The following is a 19,534-nucleotide window of genomic DNA, read 5'->3' as shown; positions in this document are numbered from 1 at the left end:
AATTCATCTGGTCCAATGTGTCATTTAAAACCACTATTGTCTTGTTGATTTTCTGTTTGATTGAATTGGCCATTGATGTTAATGAGATGTGAAAGCCCCCTACCATTATTATATTCCTATTGGTTACTTCCCTTATGTTTCCTATTAGCTGCTTTATGTATTTGAGTGCTTTCATGTTGGGTGCATAAATATTTACAGTTATATCTTCTTGTTGGCTTCTCCCCATTTATAATTACATAGTTCCCATCTTTGTCTCTTGTTACAGTCTTTGTTTTTAATGTCTATTTTGTCTGATACAAGTATTGATACCATGGCTTTCTTTTCACTTCCATCTGCGTGATCAATATTTCTTCATCCTTTCACTTTCTTTTTTTTAAAGTTTATTTATTTTTGAGAGAGAGAGAGTGAGGGAGGGGCAGAGAGAGAGAGAGAGAGAGAGAGAGAGAGAGAGAGAATCCCAAGCAGGCTCCGCGCTGTCAGCACAGAGCCTGATGTGGGGCTCGAACTCACGAACCATGAGATCATGACCTGAGCCAAAATCAAGAGTCAGTTGCTTAACTGACTGAGCCACCCAGGGGCCCTCTATCCCTTCACTTTGAATATGCATGTGTCGGGGCGCCTGGGTGGCTCAGTCGGTTAAGCGTCCGACTTCGGCTCAGGTCATGATCTCGCGGTCTGTGGGTTCGAGCCCCGCGTCGGGCTCTCTGCTGACAGCTTAGAGCCTGAAGCCTGTTTCAGATTCTGTGTCTCCCTCTTTCTCTGACCCTCCCCTGTTCATGCTCTCTCTTTGTCTCAAAAATAAATAAATGTTAAGAAAAAATTAAAAAAAAATATGCATGTGTCTTTAGGTCTGAAGTGAGTCTCTTGTAGGCAGCATATAGCTGGGTCTTGTTTTTTTTTTTTTTTTTTTTTATCCATTCCATCACCATATGTCTGTTTTGATTAGAGTGTTTAGTCAATTTACATTCAAAGTTGTTATTGATACATTTGTACTTATGCCATTTTGTTACTTGTTTCATGGTTGTTTTTGTCTTTCTTCTGTTTCTTCCCTTGTTCTCTTTTCTCATGAGTTGGCTTTCTTTAGTGATAGACTGGGATTCCTTTCCCTTTATTTTTGTATATGTAGTACTGTTTTTTTTAATTGTGGTTACTTTGGGTTTATATGTAACCTCTATGCATTTTAAGTTGATGTTTGAGTTTGAGACCATTCTAAAATCACTAATTTTTTACTCTTCTCTGCTCCCAGGTTTAGGTATGTGATGTCAAACTTTACATCCTTTTATTTTGTGAATCCCTTGACTGATTTAAACAAATTTTTTAAATTTATTTTTTGAGGGAGACACAGAGCAGCAGAGCAGAGAGAAAGGGACAGAGAGAATCCCAAGCAGGCTCCACACTGTCAGTACAGAGCCCGATGCAGGGCTCAAACTCATGAACTGTGAGATCATGACCTGAGCTGAAACCAAGAGTCAGACGCTTAACCAACTGAGCCACCCAGGTGCCCCCTTTGACTGATTTTTATAGATATAATTATTTTTACTACTTTTTTGCTTCATACTTTTCTTATTCTTGATTATGGTCTTTCCTTTTTCCACTCAAAGAATCCCCTTTAGCATTTCTTGTAAGGCTAGTTTGGTGGTGACGAATTCCTTTGACTTTTGTTTGTCCAGGAACCTCTTTATCTCTCCTTCTATGCTGAATGATAGCCTTGCTGGATAGAGCATTCTTGGTTGTAGGTTTTTCACTTTTAGCACTTTGAATATATTGTGCCACTCCCTTCTGGCCTGCAAGCATTCTGCTAAAAAATCAGCTGATAACCTTATGGGGTTTCCCTTGTGTGTAACTGTTTTTGCTGCTTTTTGTCATTTTAATTACTCTGTTTCTTGTGGACTTTCTTGGGTTGATTTTGCTGGGGATTCTCTGTGCCTCCTGGACCTGGATTCTGTTGCCTTTCCCAGATTCAGGATGTTTTCAGCTATTATTCTTTCAAATAATTTTTCTGCCCCCTTTTCTCTCTCCTCTTTCCCTGGAATCCCTGTAATGCAAATGTTATTATGCTTGATGATGTAACTGAGTTCCCTTAATCTATTTTCGTTTTTTACTGTTCTTTTCTCTCTATTCAGCTTGATTGCTTTTCATTACTGTGTCCTCCAGGTCGATGATCTGCTCTTCTGATTCCTCTAGTCTACTATTTATTCCATGTAGAATATCGTTAGTTCCAGTTAAGTTCATCTCTGATTGGTTCTTTTTTATGTTTTCTCTCTCTTTATTGAGGGTCTCACTGAGGTTCTCCACTCCTTTTTCAAGTCCAGGTGAGTATCTTTATGACCATTACTTTAAATTCTCTGTCAGACATAATACTTCTCTCCATTTATTTTAGCGCTCTTGCTATGCTTTTGTTTTCCTGTTCTTTCATTTAGGACATATTCCACTGTCTCCTCATTTTGCCTCTCTATGTGTTACAAAAGAGGGATATATTTCCTTCTCTTCCTTTAGTGCCCTGCAGTGCAATGTACCGTGTTCACCAGAACCTGTTTGCCCTTTGTGGACAGGACTCGGTCCCTGTGTTTTTAGTGAGCCAGTCCAGGGCTGCCTTGGACCTGAGTTGGGTCAGACCAGACATTTGCCAGAACTGCAGGAGCACCGAACTGCAGGGTGCTCTCTCTGTGTTGTACCCTGAGAAGTTTTCATTGGTGGGCGGTGCCTGTAGTCAGACAAGATGTCTGCTCCCAGCCTACTGCTGGAGCTGAAGTTAAACTGGTGTGTGGGGTTTTCTTCCCCTCTCCCTGGGGCAGGAGACACTTTGACATGGTGCTTGCCCCTGTTGGGGTTGTTTGCACACTGCTGTACTTGGGGCACCACTTTGGATGGACTCCTGCTAAGGGTGTGTTGGAGGGGGTGGGGCCACAGGAGAATATCAGGGCAGAAGGGAGTTGCACAGTGCCAGCAAGGTGCCAGGGCAAGATAGCAAGATAGATGAAGAGTGTTAGTGCTGCACTGGTTCCTGCAGGTGTCGGTGTATCTGGGCTGGAGGGCTTGGGTGGGAAATGGGGCCCTCCAACTCTTTTGGTCTTGGAGAAGTCAAAAATCCCTGCCCCTCCAGCACATGCGCTGAGCTTAGGAAACAAATCTTTTCCCTGTATACCCCAGGCATTTTTCAAACTGCTGCTTTTCTGCTGTATCTCAGCAGGGCTTTTGTTGCGCTTTAAAAAAAATTTTTTTAATGTTAATTTATTCTTGGGGGGGGGGGAGGAGGGGCAGAAGTAGGGAGACACAGAATCTGAAGCAGGCTCCAGGTTCTGAGCTGTCAGCACAAAGCCCGATGCAGGACTCAAACTCTAACTCATGAACCTCAAGATCATGACCTGAGCCGAAGTCAGAAGCTTAACCAACTGAGCCACCCAGGCTCCCCTGTTGTGCTGCCTTTTTAAGGGTGGTGACTCAGTTTCCTGTAGCCTTCACATCTGAGCCCACTGTTTCAAAGTTCCATGTGTTGAGCCCCACTATACGGATTCACAGAGTTGACCCCTGTGCTTTTCAAACCAAATATTCTGGGGACTCATCTTCCCAGTGCTGGTCCCCCATGCCTGGAGTACCTGTTGTGGGGTCTGTTACTCTCCCCTTTCCACACCCACAGCATTCCTCCTTCCCATGGACAGTCCCACCAGTCAGTTTGTCTCCTGATTGCATCTCTACCCTTCCTAGCCTCTTTGCTGTGGCCTCTTTCCTATATTTAGCTGTGGAGAGCCTGTTGTGCCAGTCTCTGGGTCATTTTCTGGTTGTTTTCACTGATCTAGGTGTTATCTAGGTATATACATGGGATTCGGTGAGCCTAGGATCCTCCTATTCTGCCATCTTCCTGAAAACCTTTTGCCTTTCTTTTGATGTCAAATTCAGACTATTATCACCAAAATCTATGTCAAGGAGCTTATTGCCTTTTTTTTTTTAGCCCTAGGATATTTATGGTTTCAGGTTTTATATTAAGTGTTTAACCCAATTGATTTTATTTTTGTATATGGTATAAGATAGTAGTCCAGTTTTCCCAAGACCATTTATTGAAGAGACCATCCTTTCCTTTCCCTATTTTATACTCTTGGCTCCTTTGTCATAAATTAGACCGTATATGTATGAGGTTATTTTGGGATCTATATTCTGTTCCATTGATCTATGTGTTTTTATGCCAATACCATACTGTTTTGTTTACTATAGCTTTGTAATATAGTTTAAAACCAGGAATCGTGATGCCTCCAGCTTGGTTCTCAAAATTGCTTTCGGTTTTCAGGATCTTTTGTAATTTTGTACAAATGTTAGCATTGTTTGATATATTTCTATGAAAAATGGCTTTTGAATTCTGATAGAGATTTCACTGAATCTGCAGATTGCTTTGGATAGTATGGACATGTTAACAGTATTAATTCTTCCAGTTCTTGAAGATGGAATATATTTCTATTTGTGTGTCTTTTTCAGTTTCTTTCATCAATGTCTTATGGTTTTCAGTGTACAGGTTTTAACTTCCTTGGTTAAATTTATTCCTAAATTTATTCCTTGGAAAACAATTGGGATCATTTTCTTAATTTCTCTCTCTGATAGTTTGCTATTAGTGTACAAAAAGGCAAAAGATTTTTATATGTTGATTTTATATCCTTTAACTTTACTGAATTCATTTATTCTAACAGTATTTTGGTGGAGTCTAGGATTTTCCATATGTGTCATCTGCAAATAGTAAGTTTTACTTCCTTTCTAATTTGGGTGGCTTTTATTTCTTTTTCTTGTCTAATTGCTCTGGGAAGGACTTCGAGTACTATGTTGATGAAAGTGGTGAGAACGGGCATCCTTGTCTTGTTCCTGATCTTAGAGGAAAAGCTCTCAGCTTTTCACCATTGAGTGTGATGTTCAATGTAGGCTTGTCATATATGGCATTTACTATTTTATTTGTTTCCCCTATAACCACTCTGCTGAGAGTTTTTATCGTAAATGGATATTGAATTTTGTCAAATGCTTTCTCTGTATCTATTGAGAGGATCATATAATTTTTATCCTTCATTTTGTTAACATATCACATTGATTGGCAGATGTTGAACCATCTTTGTATCTCTGAAATAAATGCCACTTGATGTTGGCATATGATTCTTTTAATGTATTGTTGAAATACAATACATTATAGGTTCGCTAATGTTTTGATGAGGATTTTTGAATCTATGTTCATCAGGGATATTGGCCTGTAATTTTTTTCCTATGGTGGCCTTATCTGATTTTGGTGTAAGGGAAATGCTAGCCTCATAAAATAAGTTTAGAAATGTTCCCTCCTGTTCTAAATAATCGGAATTCATGATAGCTGCTCTTCCAGTTTTGTGGAGGAAGAATTTATTAATTATAAGGGAAAAGGAATGTAAGGAAATAAACAATTATAGTAAACTTAAAGAGGGAGAGAGGTACAGAGAAGAACAAAGAAGGCTTGACATATCGAATCAGGTACTTACAACATCCAACCTTCTGGCTGGGGAAGCCCTGCTGAACAGCCTGACTGGAGTCCCAGCTGACGGTCCTGGGTGAAGCGTCCTCCCCTCAGGTGAGACTTCCAACCAGCTCTTCCTGCCAGGGCAATATATACACTACCTGTGTGTCATTTATGGTTAGTCGTTAAGTTTGTCCAAGCACAGTCCCGAGCGAGCTGGGTTTGTTTTTTTTTTTTTTCTGTTTCTCTTATCATACCTCACAATCTTAGGAGTCTGGGAATCTGCATATACCTCTTCCCTCCCTGATCCATTCCAGGAGGCCAGCCTGGTCTGACTCAAGGAGGAAGATGAGGCACATTAATCCCTCCTGGCATCAGGAACAGAAGAGCCAGTTCTGATCCCAAGGCCAGATATGGAGTACAAGCCAATTAAGCCCCCATGATTGTATATGTGCAGCTCTGGGCAGAAATGGATGCCAAGTCACATAAACAACTTCTATGCAGAACACTTGCTCTTCTGTTTTTTGTTGTTGTTGTTGTTGTTTTGGAAGCACTTGAGAAGGATTTGTATTTTCTTTGAATTTTGGGGAGAATTCACAAGTGAAGCTGTGTGGTCCTGGTCTTTGGTTTGTTGGGAGGTTTTTGATTAACAATTCAGTATCCTTACTAAGTAATAGGTCTCTTTAGATTTTCTATTTCTTCATGATTCAATCGTAGAAGGTTGTATGACTCTAGGAATTTATCCATCTCTTCTAGGTTGTCAAGATTCTCGATGTGTAATTATTCAGAGTAGCCTCTTATTATCCTTTGTATATCTGTGTTATCAGTTGTAATGTTTCCTCTTTGATTTCTCATTTTGAGTCCTCTTTTTTTCTTTGTGAGTCTAGCTAACGGTTTGCGAATTTTATCTTCAAGGAACCAACTCTTATATTCATTGATCTTTTGTATTGGCTTTTTAGTCTCTATTTCATTTCTTTTCTTCTAATTTTGGGCTTTTCCTTTTTCTAGATCCTACAGGTGTAAAGTTAGGTTGTTTCATTGAGCATTCTCTTGCTTCTTGAGATAAGCATTTATCACTCTGGACTTCTCTGAGAGGATTGCTTTTAGCTGCATCACATAGTTTCTGGTACATTGTATTTCCATTTTCATTTGTCTCAGGGTATTTTTTCAGATTGCTCTTTTGACTTGCTGACCATTCCTTGTTCAGTGGCCTACTGTTTAATCTTCAATATTTGTGAATTTTCCAGTTTTCTTATAATTGATTTCTAGTTTCATACCACTGTGGTCTGAAAAAATATTTGATACGATTTCAGTCTTCTTAAATGCATTAAATGTTTTATGGCCTAACATATGATCTATCCTGGAGAATGTTCCATGTGTCCTTGAGAAGAATGTATTCAGTTGCTTTTGTATGGAATGTTCTATATATATCTGTTAAGTCCATCTGATCTAACATGTAGTTTAAGGCCAGTGGCTCCTTATTAATTTTCTCTCTGGATGATCTATGCATTGTTGTAAGTGGAGTATTAAAGTGTCCTATTACCAGGGGCACCTGGGTGGCCCAGTTGGTTGAGCATCCAACTTTGGCTCAGGTCATCATCTCATGGTTGGTGGGTCGAGCCCTGTGTCAGGCTCTTTGCTGACAGCTCAGAGCCTGGAGCCTGCTTTGGATTCGGTGTCTCCTTCTCTCTCTCTCTGCCCCTCCCCTGCTTGTGTGCTTGCTCGCTCTCTCAAAAATAAATAAATAAAAATCCTTAAAAAATTTAAAAAGAAGTGTCCTATTATTGTACTGCTGTTTCTCTCTTTAGGTGTGTTAACATTTGGTTTATATATTTAGTTGCTTCTATGTTGTGTCCATAAAGATTCACAAATGTTATATCCTTTTGTTGGATTGATCCCTTTATCATTGTGTTCACTGTATGATACCCTTCTTTGTCTCTTATTAGAGTCTTTGTTTTAAAGTCAGTTTTGTCTGATGTAACGGTAGTTACCCCAGCTCTCTTTTGGTTACCATTTGTAAGGAGTATGTTTTCTTAACCGTTTACTTTCAGTCTGTGTGTGTCCTTACATCTGAAGCGAGTGTCTTATAGGAAACATATATATGAGTCTTGGTTGTTTTTTCTTTTTTTAAAATTTTTTAATGTTTGTCTTTGAGAGAGCGAGCAAGCATGAGTGGGGTAGGGGCAGAGAGAGAGGAGACACAGAATCCAAAGCAGGCTCCAGGCTCTGGACTATCAGCACAGAGCCTGACATGGGGCTTGAACTCACGAACTGTGAGATCATGACCTGAGCCAAAAGTGGACACTTAACCAACTTAGCCACCCAGACACCCCTTGTTTTTTTATATATACATACATTCAGCTACTTTATGTCTTCTGATGGGAGAATTGTTTTTAATTTTTTTAATGTTTATTTTTGAGAGTGAGAGAGACAAGAGTGTGAGCAGGGGAGGAGCAGAGAGGGAGACACAGACTCTGAAGCAGGCTCCAGGCTCTGAGCTGTCAGCACAGAGCCTCACACAGGGCTTGAACTCACAAACCGTGAGATCATGACCTGAGCCGAAGTCAGATGCTCAACTGACTGAGCCACGCAGGTGCCCCTGATGGGAGAATTTAATACATTTACCTTGAAAGTCGTTATTGACAGATATGAACTTATTGTCATTTTCTTAATTTATGGCTATGTTTTTTAAAATATTTTTTAAAGAGAGAGGGAGAGCATGAGCTTGAGGGGCAGAGAGAGAGATAGAGACAGAGGATCTGACGCAGGCTCTGCACTGTCAGCATAGAGCCGGATGTGGAGTTCAAACTCACACACCATGATGAGATCATGACCTGAGCCAAAGCTGGACGCTTAATCAACTGAGCCACCCAGGCGCCCAAATTTCTGGCTATTTTGTACTACCTGGGTTTCCTTACTTCATCTCTCACTCTTTTATTTGTAGTTTGATGACTTTAGTAGTATGCTTAGATTCCTTTCTCATTATATTATGTTTCTTTTTAAAAAAATTTTTTTTAACCTTTATTTATTCTTGAGACAGAGAGAGACAGAGCATGAACCGGGGAGGGTCAGGGAGAGGGAGACACAGAATCTGAAACAGGCTCCAGGCTCTGAGCTGTCAGCACAGAGCCCGACGTGGGGCTTGAACTCACGGACTGCGAGATCACGACCTGAGCCGAAGTGGGCCGCTTCACCGACTGAGCCACCCAGGCGCCCCTCATTATATTATGTTTCTACCATAGGTTTTTGCTTTGTGGCTACCATGAGGCTTACACATAACTTTTAACAGTCTATTTTAAGGTGATTAGACCTTAAGTTTGAATCCATTCTAAAGCTCTGCATTTCTTCTCTCTTTCCTTCATTTTATGTTTTTGATGTCATAATGCACATCTTTTTATCTTATGTATCCCTTAACTAATTATTGTAGTTAAAGTTATTTTTAGTACTCTTTTAACTTTGATACCAGCTTTATGTGATCAATCCACTACCTTTACTATATATTTATCTTTACCAGTGAGTCTTTTATATGTTTTTTTTGTTATGAATTAGTGCCCTTTCATTTCAACTCAAAGAAGTCCCCTTTAATAGTTTTTTTAAGGCTAGTTTAGTGGTGATGAGCTCTTTAACTTTTGTTCATCTGTAAAAATCTTAATCTCTCTTTAAATTCTGCACGAAAACTTTTACTGGGTAGAGTATTCTTGGTTGGAAGTTTTTTTTTTTTTTCCTGCAGCACTTGGAATGTGTTTTGCCACTCCCTCTGTCCTGAAAAGTTTCTGCTGAAAAATCTGAAGGGGGCTCTTGGGGACTCCCTTGCACTTAACAAGATGTTTTTCTTTTGCTGCCTTAAGAGTCTCTCCTTGACTTTAACATTTGAATTTTTAATTATGCTGTGTCTTGATATGTGGGTCTCTTTGGGTTTCTCTTAGACTCCCTGTGCTTCCTATATCTGGATAGTTGTCTGCTTCCTTACTTGGGTTAGAGAAGTTGTTAGCCATTAGTTCATCAATAAGTTTTCTGCCCCTTTCTGTTTCTCTTCTCACTTCCAGGACTCCTTCAAGGTGAATGTTTCTCCAATTGACATCCCACAAGTGAGTTAAGCTATCTTCACTATTTCCATTCGTTTTTGTTTTTATTGCTGTAATTGTGTCCCACTGCTTTGTGTGTGAGCTCCCTGATCCTTCTGCATCTAGTCTGTTATTGAACCACTCTGATGTGTCTTTCGGTTCATTTAGCGTATTCTTTAGCACTGTGACTTCTCTAATATTGTATTCTATTTTTTAGCTGTGGGTTGAAGTTCTCACTGTGTTCATTCATTTTTCTCCCAAGTTCAGTAAGCACCTTTATGACTATTACTTTGAACTGCTTATAAGGTACATTACATATCTCCATCATTTCATTGAGTGTTTTAAATTTAATTTACTCCTTGAGAATCCACTGTATGCCAATGTCACATTCTCTTTTCTCTGGATCTTTTCCCCCTAGTTATAGTTACATATAATTGACCTACATCCTTGTATGAGTTAAGATGTACAGCAAAATCGTTTGACTTACATATATTGTGAAATGACCACCACAGTAAGTTTAGTTAGCCTCCATCAGCTCATGAATAAAAAATGGAGGGTTGGGTGAGTGGCTCAGTCAGTAGAGCATCCCGACTCTTGATTTCAGCTCAGGTCATGATCCCAGGGATGTTGAATGGACCCCCGCGTCAGGGTATGTGGTGATCGTGGAGCCTGCTTGAGATTCTCATTCTCTCTCTCTCTCTCTCTCTCTCTCTCTCTCTCCCCCCCCACCCCTCTCCCCCCTCCCCTGCTCATGCATGCTCACTCTCTCAGTATAAATTAAATAAATATATAATAGAATGGAAAGCAAAAAAAGAACAAATTTTTCCTTGTGATTTGAATGCTTAGGTTTTACTCTCAACTTTCTTATATATCGTACAGCAGGTGCTAACTATACTTATCATGTTGCAGGTTACATCTCTAGCATGTATTTATCTTGTAACTGGAAATTTCCACCTTTTGACCACATTTCTCCAATTCCCCCTCCCCCCAACTCTCACCCCTGATAACCACAAATTTGAATTTGATAATAGATTTTTCTGTCAGTTTTCTTTTTTTTTTTCTTTCTTTCTTTCTTTCTTTCTTTCTTTCTTTCTTTCTTTCTTTCTTGCATTTCACATAGAAATCAGATTGTACAGTATTTGTCTTTCTCTATTTTATCTAGGACAATGCCCTAGATTATTCAGGGTCCATTTGTGGTGTTGCAAATGGGAAGGTTTCATTCTTTTTGGCCGAATAATCTTTCATTGTCTGTGTATCTCCCATTTTGTTTATCCATTCATCCACCAGTGGACATTGAGGTTGTTTCTGTATCTTGGCTACTGTGAATAATTCTGCACTGAACACCTTTCAAGTTAGTGTTTTTGTTTTCTTTGGATAAATATCTAGAAGTAGAATTGCTGTATCATATGGAGGTTCTATTTTTAATTTGGGGGGTAATCTCCATACTATTTTCCATGGTGACTGCACCAATTTACATTCCCAACAGTGCACAAGGATTCTCTTTTCTTCACATCATACCAGGATTTGTTATGGCATTCTGACAGGAGTGAGGATATCTCATTATGGTTTAGATTTGCATTTCCCTGATAATTACTGATGTTGAGCATCGTTTTGTGTACTTTTTTGACCTTTCGCGTGTCTTTTTTGTAGAAATTTCTATTCGAATATTTCCCATTTTTGATGAGATTGTGGGTTTTTTGAGTTGTTTCGGTTTGGTTTTGCTACTGAGTTGTAGGAGTTCTTTATATATGTTGGATTGTAACCCCTTAGGTATATGGCTTACAAATATTTTTCCCAGTCTGTAGATTGTCTTTTCCCTTTTTTTTTTTTACTGTTTCTATTGCTGTGCAGAACCTTTTTAGTCTGGTGCAGTCCTACTTGTTTTTTATTCTGTTGCTTGTGCTTTAAGTGCATATCCAAAAAGTCAATGCCAAGATCCATGTCAAGGAGCCTTTTCCTTAATTTTCCTTCTAGGAATTTCATGGTTTCAGGTCTTATGTTTAAGTCTTTAATCCATGCCAAGTTAAGTTTTGCAAGTGGTATAAGATAAGGGTCTAATTTCATTCTTTTACATATGAATATTCAATTTTCCCCTGCACCATTGATTGATGAGACTGTCTTTTCTCCATTGAGTATTCTTGCATCCCTTGTCAAATATTAGTTGACTATATATACTTGGGTTTACTTCTGGGCACTTGAGTCTGTTTCATTGATCTACATGTCTGTTTTTATTTTTTTTTTTTAATTTTTTAAGGTTTATTTTTAGGAGAGAGAGAGAGAGAGAGACAGAGAGAGAGAGAGAGAGATAGTATGAGCAGGGGAGAGGCAGAGAGAGAAGGAGACACAGAATCCAAAGCAGGCACCAGGCCACGAGCCATCAGCACAGAGCCTGATGCGGGGCTCAAACCCAGGAGCTGTGAGATCATGACCTGAGCTGAAGTCAGACACCCAACCGACTGAGCCACCCAGGCGCCCCTACATGTCTGTTTTTATAGCAGAACCATCCTGTTTTGATTCTGCAGCTGCTTTGTAGTATAGCTTGAAATCAAGAAGTGTTAATACTTCCCGATTTGTTCCTCTTTCTCAGGATTGCTTTGGATATTTGGGGTCTTTTGTGATACTATAGAAGTTTTAGGATTTTTTTTCTACTTCTGTTAAAACAATGCCATTGCAATTTTGATAGTGATTGCATTGAATCTATAGATGGCTTTTGGTAGTATGCACATTTAAACATTTAATTGTGTTTTATTTCTTTCATCATTGCCTTGATGAAAATACGTTCTGGGTAGAGATCTTTTACCTCCTTGGTTATTTATTCCTATGTGTTTTACTGTTTTTGATGCTATTGTAAATGGGGTTGTTTTAGTTCTTTTTCAGATAATTCATTGTTAGTTTATGGAAATGCTGTGAATTTTCTAAGTTAATTTTCTATATTGTAACTTTATTGATTACATTGATTATATCTAACATTTTTCTGGTGGAGTCTTTAGGATTTCTTATATATAAGGTCATGTCACCTTCAAACAGAGAAAATTTTACTTCCTTTCCAATTCTGATGCCTTTTCTTTCTTTCTATTGCCTGATAGCTCTAGTAAGTTCTTCCAGTACCGGTTGAATAGGAGTAGTGAGAACAGGCACCTTTGTTTTCTTTGTTATCAGGAAAAAAGCTTTCAACATTTAACCATTTGGTATGAAATCAGATTTGGGCTTTATTATGTTGTGGTACATTCATTCTATACCTAATTTGTTAGGAGTTTTTATCATGAGCAGATGTTAAATTTTATCCATTTTTCTGCATCTATTGACTTTCTTCTTTTCATCTGATGTATTACATTGGTTGATTCACATAAGTTGAAAATTCTTGCATCTCAGGAATAAATCCCACTTGATCTTTGTTGAATTCTTACCTTGTTCATGCATTGCTGTCCTAATTATGCTTCCAATGTGCTGCTTAATTTAGTTTGATAAGGGGCGCCTGGGTGGCGCAGTCGGTTTAGCGTCCGACTTCAGCCAGGTCACGATCTCGCGGTCCGTGAGTTCGAGCCCCGCGTCAGGCTCTGGGCTGATGGTTCAGAGCCTGGAGCCTGTTTCCGATTCTGTGTCTCCCTCTCTCTCTGCCCCTCCCCCGTTCATGCTCTGTCTCTCTCTGTCCCAAAAATAAATAAACGTTGAAAAAAAAATTAAAAAAAAATTTAGTTTGATAATATTTTATTGAATATTTTTGCATTTGTATTCATCAGGGATGTTGGTCTGTAGTTTTCTGGTAGTATCTTTTTCTGGCTTTGGTATCAGAGTAATGGTGGCCTAATAAAATGAAATTGGAAGTATTCCTTCCTTTTCAGTTTTTTGGAAGAGTCTGAGATGGATTGGTTTTAATTCTTCTTTAAAGCTTCACCCGTGAAGCCATCATGTCCTGGGCATTCTTGTAGTTCACTACACTTTCAGAAAATTATTCTGAATTCTCTGACAGTTCATAGATTTCCATATCCTTAGGATCAGTTATTAGAGTTTTATTCCCTTTGGTGGTGTCCTTTATTGGTTTCCTTTGGTGGTTCTTCACAATCCTTGATTTCTTATGTTGGGATCTATACATTTAAGTAAGTGTTCTCTTCCAGACTTTGCAGGTTCACTGTGGCTGAGACCATTCCTTAGCAATAAGCCCAGTTTTGGTTTTTTGGACATGTCTGCTGATAATGTCCTTGGGCAGGTGGGGCCCGTTGTTAGGGTCTATTTTGGGGCAAGGCAACTGTTCAAGTTCTAGGGTCAGTGGCTGGGGGTGGGGTGTGTGCGCCACTGCTGAGAATATTGGGAAAAGTCTGCTGGCTGGGTTCCCTGTCCAAGTGAAGCTGTAGGATGGACTTCACCATTGCTTGGAATCCCTGGTCAGGCTTATTAGTTAGGACCAGATACTATACTCGGCAGTGGGGGGCTATGAGTTATCTTCGCTGTTCTGGTGGGGCAACAGGACAGAACCCAGGGCTTGCACAGCTCACTGTGGACCTGAATCAGAAAAGAGTGTGCACTGAATATCGCAGTCAGGTGAGGCTACCAGTTTTGCTCTGTAGACAGGGAAAGCCATGGGCAGCGCTCTCTGTTCAAGTGCCACTCTAAGCAGGGTTGTTAACTAGGCTATGCAACATCCCTTAAGCTGCGGTAAGGTTCCCTGGTTGGGCAGTCTGAAGACTGTATTCAGCAATAAGTGGGGCTACAAATCAGTGGGCTATGCACTAGTTTCCCTGCTTGGGTGCAGTGGGAACAGCAGCTCTGCGGCCACTAATGCTCTTTATTTTTGGTCTTGACTCAAGCTGACGCAAGCTTCAAGCTCCATGGCTGAACAGGGCTACTGTGTGTGTTCTGGGGACAGTCGGCTCTTACCATCCACCTCCCAGCTCTGGAGTTGCTGGGTTATGTAGTGTCCTGGCATTCTTACCAATCTTCCCTATTAGACGGGGCTAGAAGTCATACTCCATAGCTGGTGGGGCCATGACTCATGCTCCTGCCTGGGCAAGACTAGGAGGGTCACTTAGGGCAACTCCCAAAGTTTCCCAAACAGGCTTTCTGTTCAGGAGTGGCTGTGAGCCTTCATCCATAGTGAGTGGGGCAAGGAGTTCCCCTGCCTGGGCATAGCAGAGAAAACCAAGAGAGAGAAAGGGGGGGGGGGGCGCACGTGAGAGCGCAAAGATGGTGTGTACTGGCCTATGTTCTAGAGCATCCCTTTAGGGCTCTAGATGTGTGCCAAACCTGAATCTACCCCTTTAGCCAAAGATCCCAGACAGATGGGCTTCTTTCATAGAAATCCTGGGGTTGTACTTCAGTCTGCTGCCCGTGAAGTACCCTGGGGGCGATAACCTGCCAAGAACTGTCTGATTGTCACAGTTCCCTAGGACCCAGGAATGTAAGCCTTCCCAGCCACCAGAGCCAGGCCATCAAGGGGCATCCTGTGAGTAGCAGCGATAAAAACCAGGGCACCAACATGAGAACTGGGGCACTGCATACTTACAGAGCTCTCCTCCAAGAGATGCTGTCACTCTGGAATGTGGGAGAGGGAGAGCGTGAAGAGACAGGGCCTGCCCTCCAAGTTCTCTGGAAAGGTTGACAGCCTGCCCTTAGAGGCATATTTATTTGGAAGCCCACCCTTCAGGCTGCAGCTATGATCATAAACTCACAGGCCTCTTCCACAGAATGACTGAGCTCCTGGATCTGTTACCTCTTGCTGTGCCCTGAGGGTGCTGGCTGTTTAAGAACCCTCTCTCCTTTGGCTCTGGTCCTGTGGGACTGCTAGTGCGAGCCTCACTAGACACCACAGCTGGGTGTTATAGAGGTTTGCCCCGGCAGCAGCCATAAAAGTCAGGTTACCAGACAAGGGAATACGCTCCTTTCCGGAAGATCCCAGTGAGGTGGAATGAGGCAGAGGGAGAGCACAAAGATTGCACCCACTAGTGTCCATTCCCTGAGAGTCCCTCTGTAGGGCCTCAGATGTAGGCCCTTAGATGCCAAACCAGAAGCCTGCCCTTTAGGCCAAACCTCCTGGACAAGCAGTTGGTTCTTTTTCTCAGAAAGGCCACAGGTGTCTTTCAGTCTGCCATCTGTCCTGTGCTGTAGGAGGTGTGGTTCACCAGTAACCATCTCTCCAATTGTTATGGTTCCTTGGGACCCAGGATTGCAAGCCCCCACCCCTTACCCTCCACCTCTAGAATCCAGTGATCAAAGGGTGTCCTATGAGAAGCAGACATAAAAATCAGGTCACTAGATGTAAAAACTAAGGCACCAGATGAAGATTGAAACCTTTTATTACTGTGTGTTTTCTTTCTGTGTTTGGGCATGAGGAGTTTAGGGCAAGGGCATGGATGGTGGGGGGAGCAAGGCAGATAAGGGGACTCTGGAAGTATTCTTCTCTCCTTGAAAATACAAATAAGAATTCTCTGGGGCTGGTTTTGGATACTTCCTGGGATATTAGGCTCATGCAAATTCACACCACACCTGGAAATACGCAGATTGCCATCTTGCTTACATTTTCAAAATCTTATGGCCAAGCCATTTCTGAATGATTTCTCTAGGAGAGTATTTATAGGTTTTGTAACCACTAGTTGAACCAACATTTCTCACCTGTTTTCAAGACCATTGGAGTAGGCAAATCAACTTCCCAAAACAGAACGGTGCTGGTTCTGTCAGTCTGTAGTTTGACATGGGAGTCTCTTTCTTGAGTTTGCTCATGCCTTTCCTGTTGGGTTTTTTTTTTTTCCAGCAAGCACAGTGTGGCCTGGATCTTCGACACATCACCGTGGTCGAGCTGGTAGGTGTGTTCCCGACCCTCATCGGCAGGATAGGAGCAAAGATTATGCCTCCAGCCCTAGCTCTGCAGCTCAGGTAGGCGGAAGTTCTCTCCTTAAATTGTATCCCTATGAAGGTACTTTTTTTAGATCAGGTTCCCTGATTTCTTGCTATTTGGTATTGATTCCAAGTAACCTTCAGTGTTTAATTGCTTTTAGCCTGAGAGCTCTATAACCATGCTAATTGGCATGGTGCTGCTTGTCCAAATATATCATGCCGTGGGTAATTTCCAGTGTTCTCTTCTTGTCCCTTTTAACCAGGTGTCTTTGTTTTTTCTTTCTTTCTGCTTGGGGGGTGGGGGGGGTGGGATGGAAAGGGAAGAGCCTGAAAAAACGGACCTATGCAATCCTTTGTGTTATTAGGAAAGCAGGCATCCAATTAACCTTTCCAGGCTTCTTCTCTTTTCCCTCCATGCTTCCAGGCACTTGCCCATACCCCCATTTTAACAGCTAGATTTTATTTTGGTAATACTTACAAAGCTAGAATCATGGTGCCCAGGCTCTGTGTAATGGTGTGTTACAAAAAGCAGAATTCAACAGCCAAAAGGTAATTTCAGAACAGTCTCCAATTTTTACTTGCATCTCTTGACCACTCTGAAAAGGATAATTGGGCTAAAGAAAACCCAAAATCTTGCTTCCTCACCCATCCTTTTTCTCACAACGCAAGGGAGGGTGCTTTGTTTATAGTCTATAATCGCTACTCTTTACATTCAGGGTCCCAGGCTGATGGTGGCTCCACCATCTTGTAGCATCTTTTGGAACACATGACTTCCGGGTTTCCACAAAGGGGGAGGAGAGTAAAAACGAACCTCACCACTCTTTCACGCTTCATGTTGGAAGCCTGAAATTGCTCTCGCCAAGTCCATTGGCCAAAACTCGTCACGTGATTGCAACCCAACTTCAAAGCAGGCTGGGAAACGCAGTCTTTCTGTGTTCCCAGGAAGAAGAAAATGAAAGAGGACTCGATGAGCCCCATCACAGATGTTCAAAGAGGTTCACAGAAATTCCTTGAGAAATTATATGCTAGAACTATGCCCTTAGCCAGTGATATTATAGATTGACACAATAGATTGTTTAATTTGCGTATTTTCCATCTGCCTTTTGACCCCCACCCCATCTCTGATTTATACTTCTTCACCCAAAAAGAGTGCCCCATCCATACCATACCAAGGTAAAAAACTCAGAGGGTGAGGGATGCAAAAAGAAATGAGGATAACTGAATTATTTTTAGTTGGCTGAAAGAGGGAGAAGGCTGGGTATACTCACAAGCATAAATGTGTGTGTGTGTGTGTGTATATATATATATATATATATATATATACACACACACATTGTATGTATATGTGTGTGTGTGTGTGTGTGTGTGTGTGTGTGTGTGTGTGTATATATATATATATATATATATATATATGTCTGGCTACATTCAGTAACACCTCTCTAGAGTGTAACACTTTGAGGTCAGTACCAGATCTCCACAACAGTGCCCGGCACCATGTTGGAGGTAAGTGGAGGCAATGACTCTAAACTGAAACAGGTTTACTATTTCCAGGAGCGAGAGTGGCCTCTAAGAGTGTATTTACAGTTATATTTCAAGTTGAAAACAGCACAACTCGAGATTATGTCGACATCTGAAAAATTCCCAAAGTAGGTGTTTGAAGCTGTTGGTAATTTGGAACTACCTGTCTGTACCCTGTGTTAAAGATTTTTTAAAAAAACTTGTCACAGAATTTGCAACATGTTTCTCTTTGGATTGCAGATCTATAGAGAGGGAATCTTGATAAAATATTAATGTGATGTGATTTTAAACTATTGCAATTTGAAGAAAAGAAAACTCTGATTCAAGAAAAAAACTCTTGTCATTCAGGTTGTATATGTTGGGGCTACTCGAGACCCCTTCAGGCTGAGGATGATTTGAGCAACAAAGAAGTTACATACATGAATTACACAGTGGTTCTCAAACTTTAACCTGCCCTAGGATCCCCCCGGAGCACTGTTATAACATAGAACGCGGGGCCCCACCCCCAGAGCGTGTGATTCAGTATAGGATGGGGCCTGAGAATTTACATTTCTAGCAAGTTCCTGCTCCTGTTCCCCTGTTGTTGAAGCTGCTGGTCTGAGGATCACACTGTGAGAAAGACTGGCCTAGCATTTTACCAAAGGCTTCACACAGCTTTGAAATGGAAATTTTGCAAAGCAGCCTGTAAAAGGAGGGTCAGTCATTATTGTGTAGCCAGAAGATAGTCCGGGTCAATGTCACACAGAGATGATCCATCACATGCATTGTCTAAGGGATATGGTGTCAGGCTACATGTCCCCTTTATCAGACCTATCGGTGAGGAATAAGGGAGTTCACAGATGGATGTTTTATCTTCTTCCCTTTGAATTCGACCCCAGAGTCTAGTGCAGATGAAAAGAGCCAATTTAGGCAAAGAATGGGAAGCGTGAAAGAAAAGGAGAGGCAGAATGACTGGAGAATCTAAAAATTCTCCTGTATGGTTAGAATACTATTTTCAAATAGCACTGAGGCCATGATAAAACAATAAAGGGCATCAGCAGTGCCTGGTGTTGTAAAGATACCACCTTCCGGCTTCCTTGCGCTCGTGTTTTTTTAGAGATGAAGGTACGAGCAAATTCATGTTCCCTAGAGTAACTTTCCAGCAATTGCAAGGGTGACAGGGACCAAGAATTCCATGATTTTTATTTCCATGTTATTTTTCAGCTAGAATTAACACTATTAAAGTATACAACCTAATGATTCAATATTTGTATATATTGCAAAATGATCATGCTAAACTAAGTCTATTTAACATCAGTCACCATACATAGTTACATTTTTTTCTTATGAAGAGAAATTTTAGGACTTACTCTTAACTACCTTCAAATATGTAATACAGTATTATTAACTATAACCACCATGCTGTACATTAATTAATCCCTATGACTTTTTTATCTTTTATGAATTCAGAGACTTTAAATAATTTATTAAACCTTAAGTCAGAGTTTCTTTTTTCCTTCCAAGGTTTTTAGATTCAAATTAGTTAACATATAGTGTAGCATTGATTTCAGTAGAACCCAGTGATTCATCACATATACAACACCCAGTGCTCATCCCAACAAGTGCCCTCCTTAATGCCTGTCACCCATGTAGCCCTTGGCCCCCGCTCCCTTCCACAAACCCTCATTAA

At 40.8% G+C, this 19,534-nt stretch overlaps 1 protein-coding gene across 2 annotated transcripts in view; it reads left to right on the top strand.

Annotated features, from left to right (window-relative positions):
- Window positions 1–19,534, top strand: part of SRPX (sushi repeat containing protein X-linked) — a 111,494-nt gene that overhangs the window by 79,349 nt on the left and 12,611 nt on the right. For both annotated transcript variants that reach the window (XM_047843436.1, XM_047843435.1), the window contains one exon: window positions 16,265–16,386. In XM_047843436.1, coding sequence (XP_047699392.1) covers window positions 16,265–16,386 — 122 coding nt within the window. The remainder of the gene's footprint in view (window positions 1–16,264; window positions 16,387–19,534) is intronic.

This window comes from Prionailurus viverrinus, chromosome X (assembly GCF_022837055.1).
Source record: "Prionailurus viverrinus isolate Anna chromosome X, UM_Priviv_1.0, whole genome shotgun sequence".
NCBI lineage: Eukaryota > Metazoa > Chordata > Mammalia > Carnivora > Felidae > Prionailurus > Prionailurus viverrinus.
This window is presented reverse-complemented; position numbering and strand designations above follow the sequence as displayed.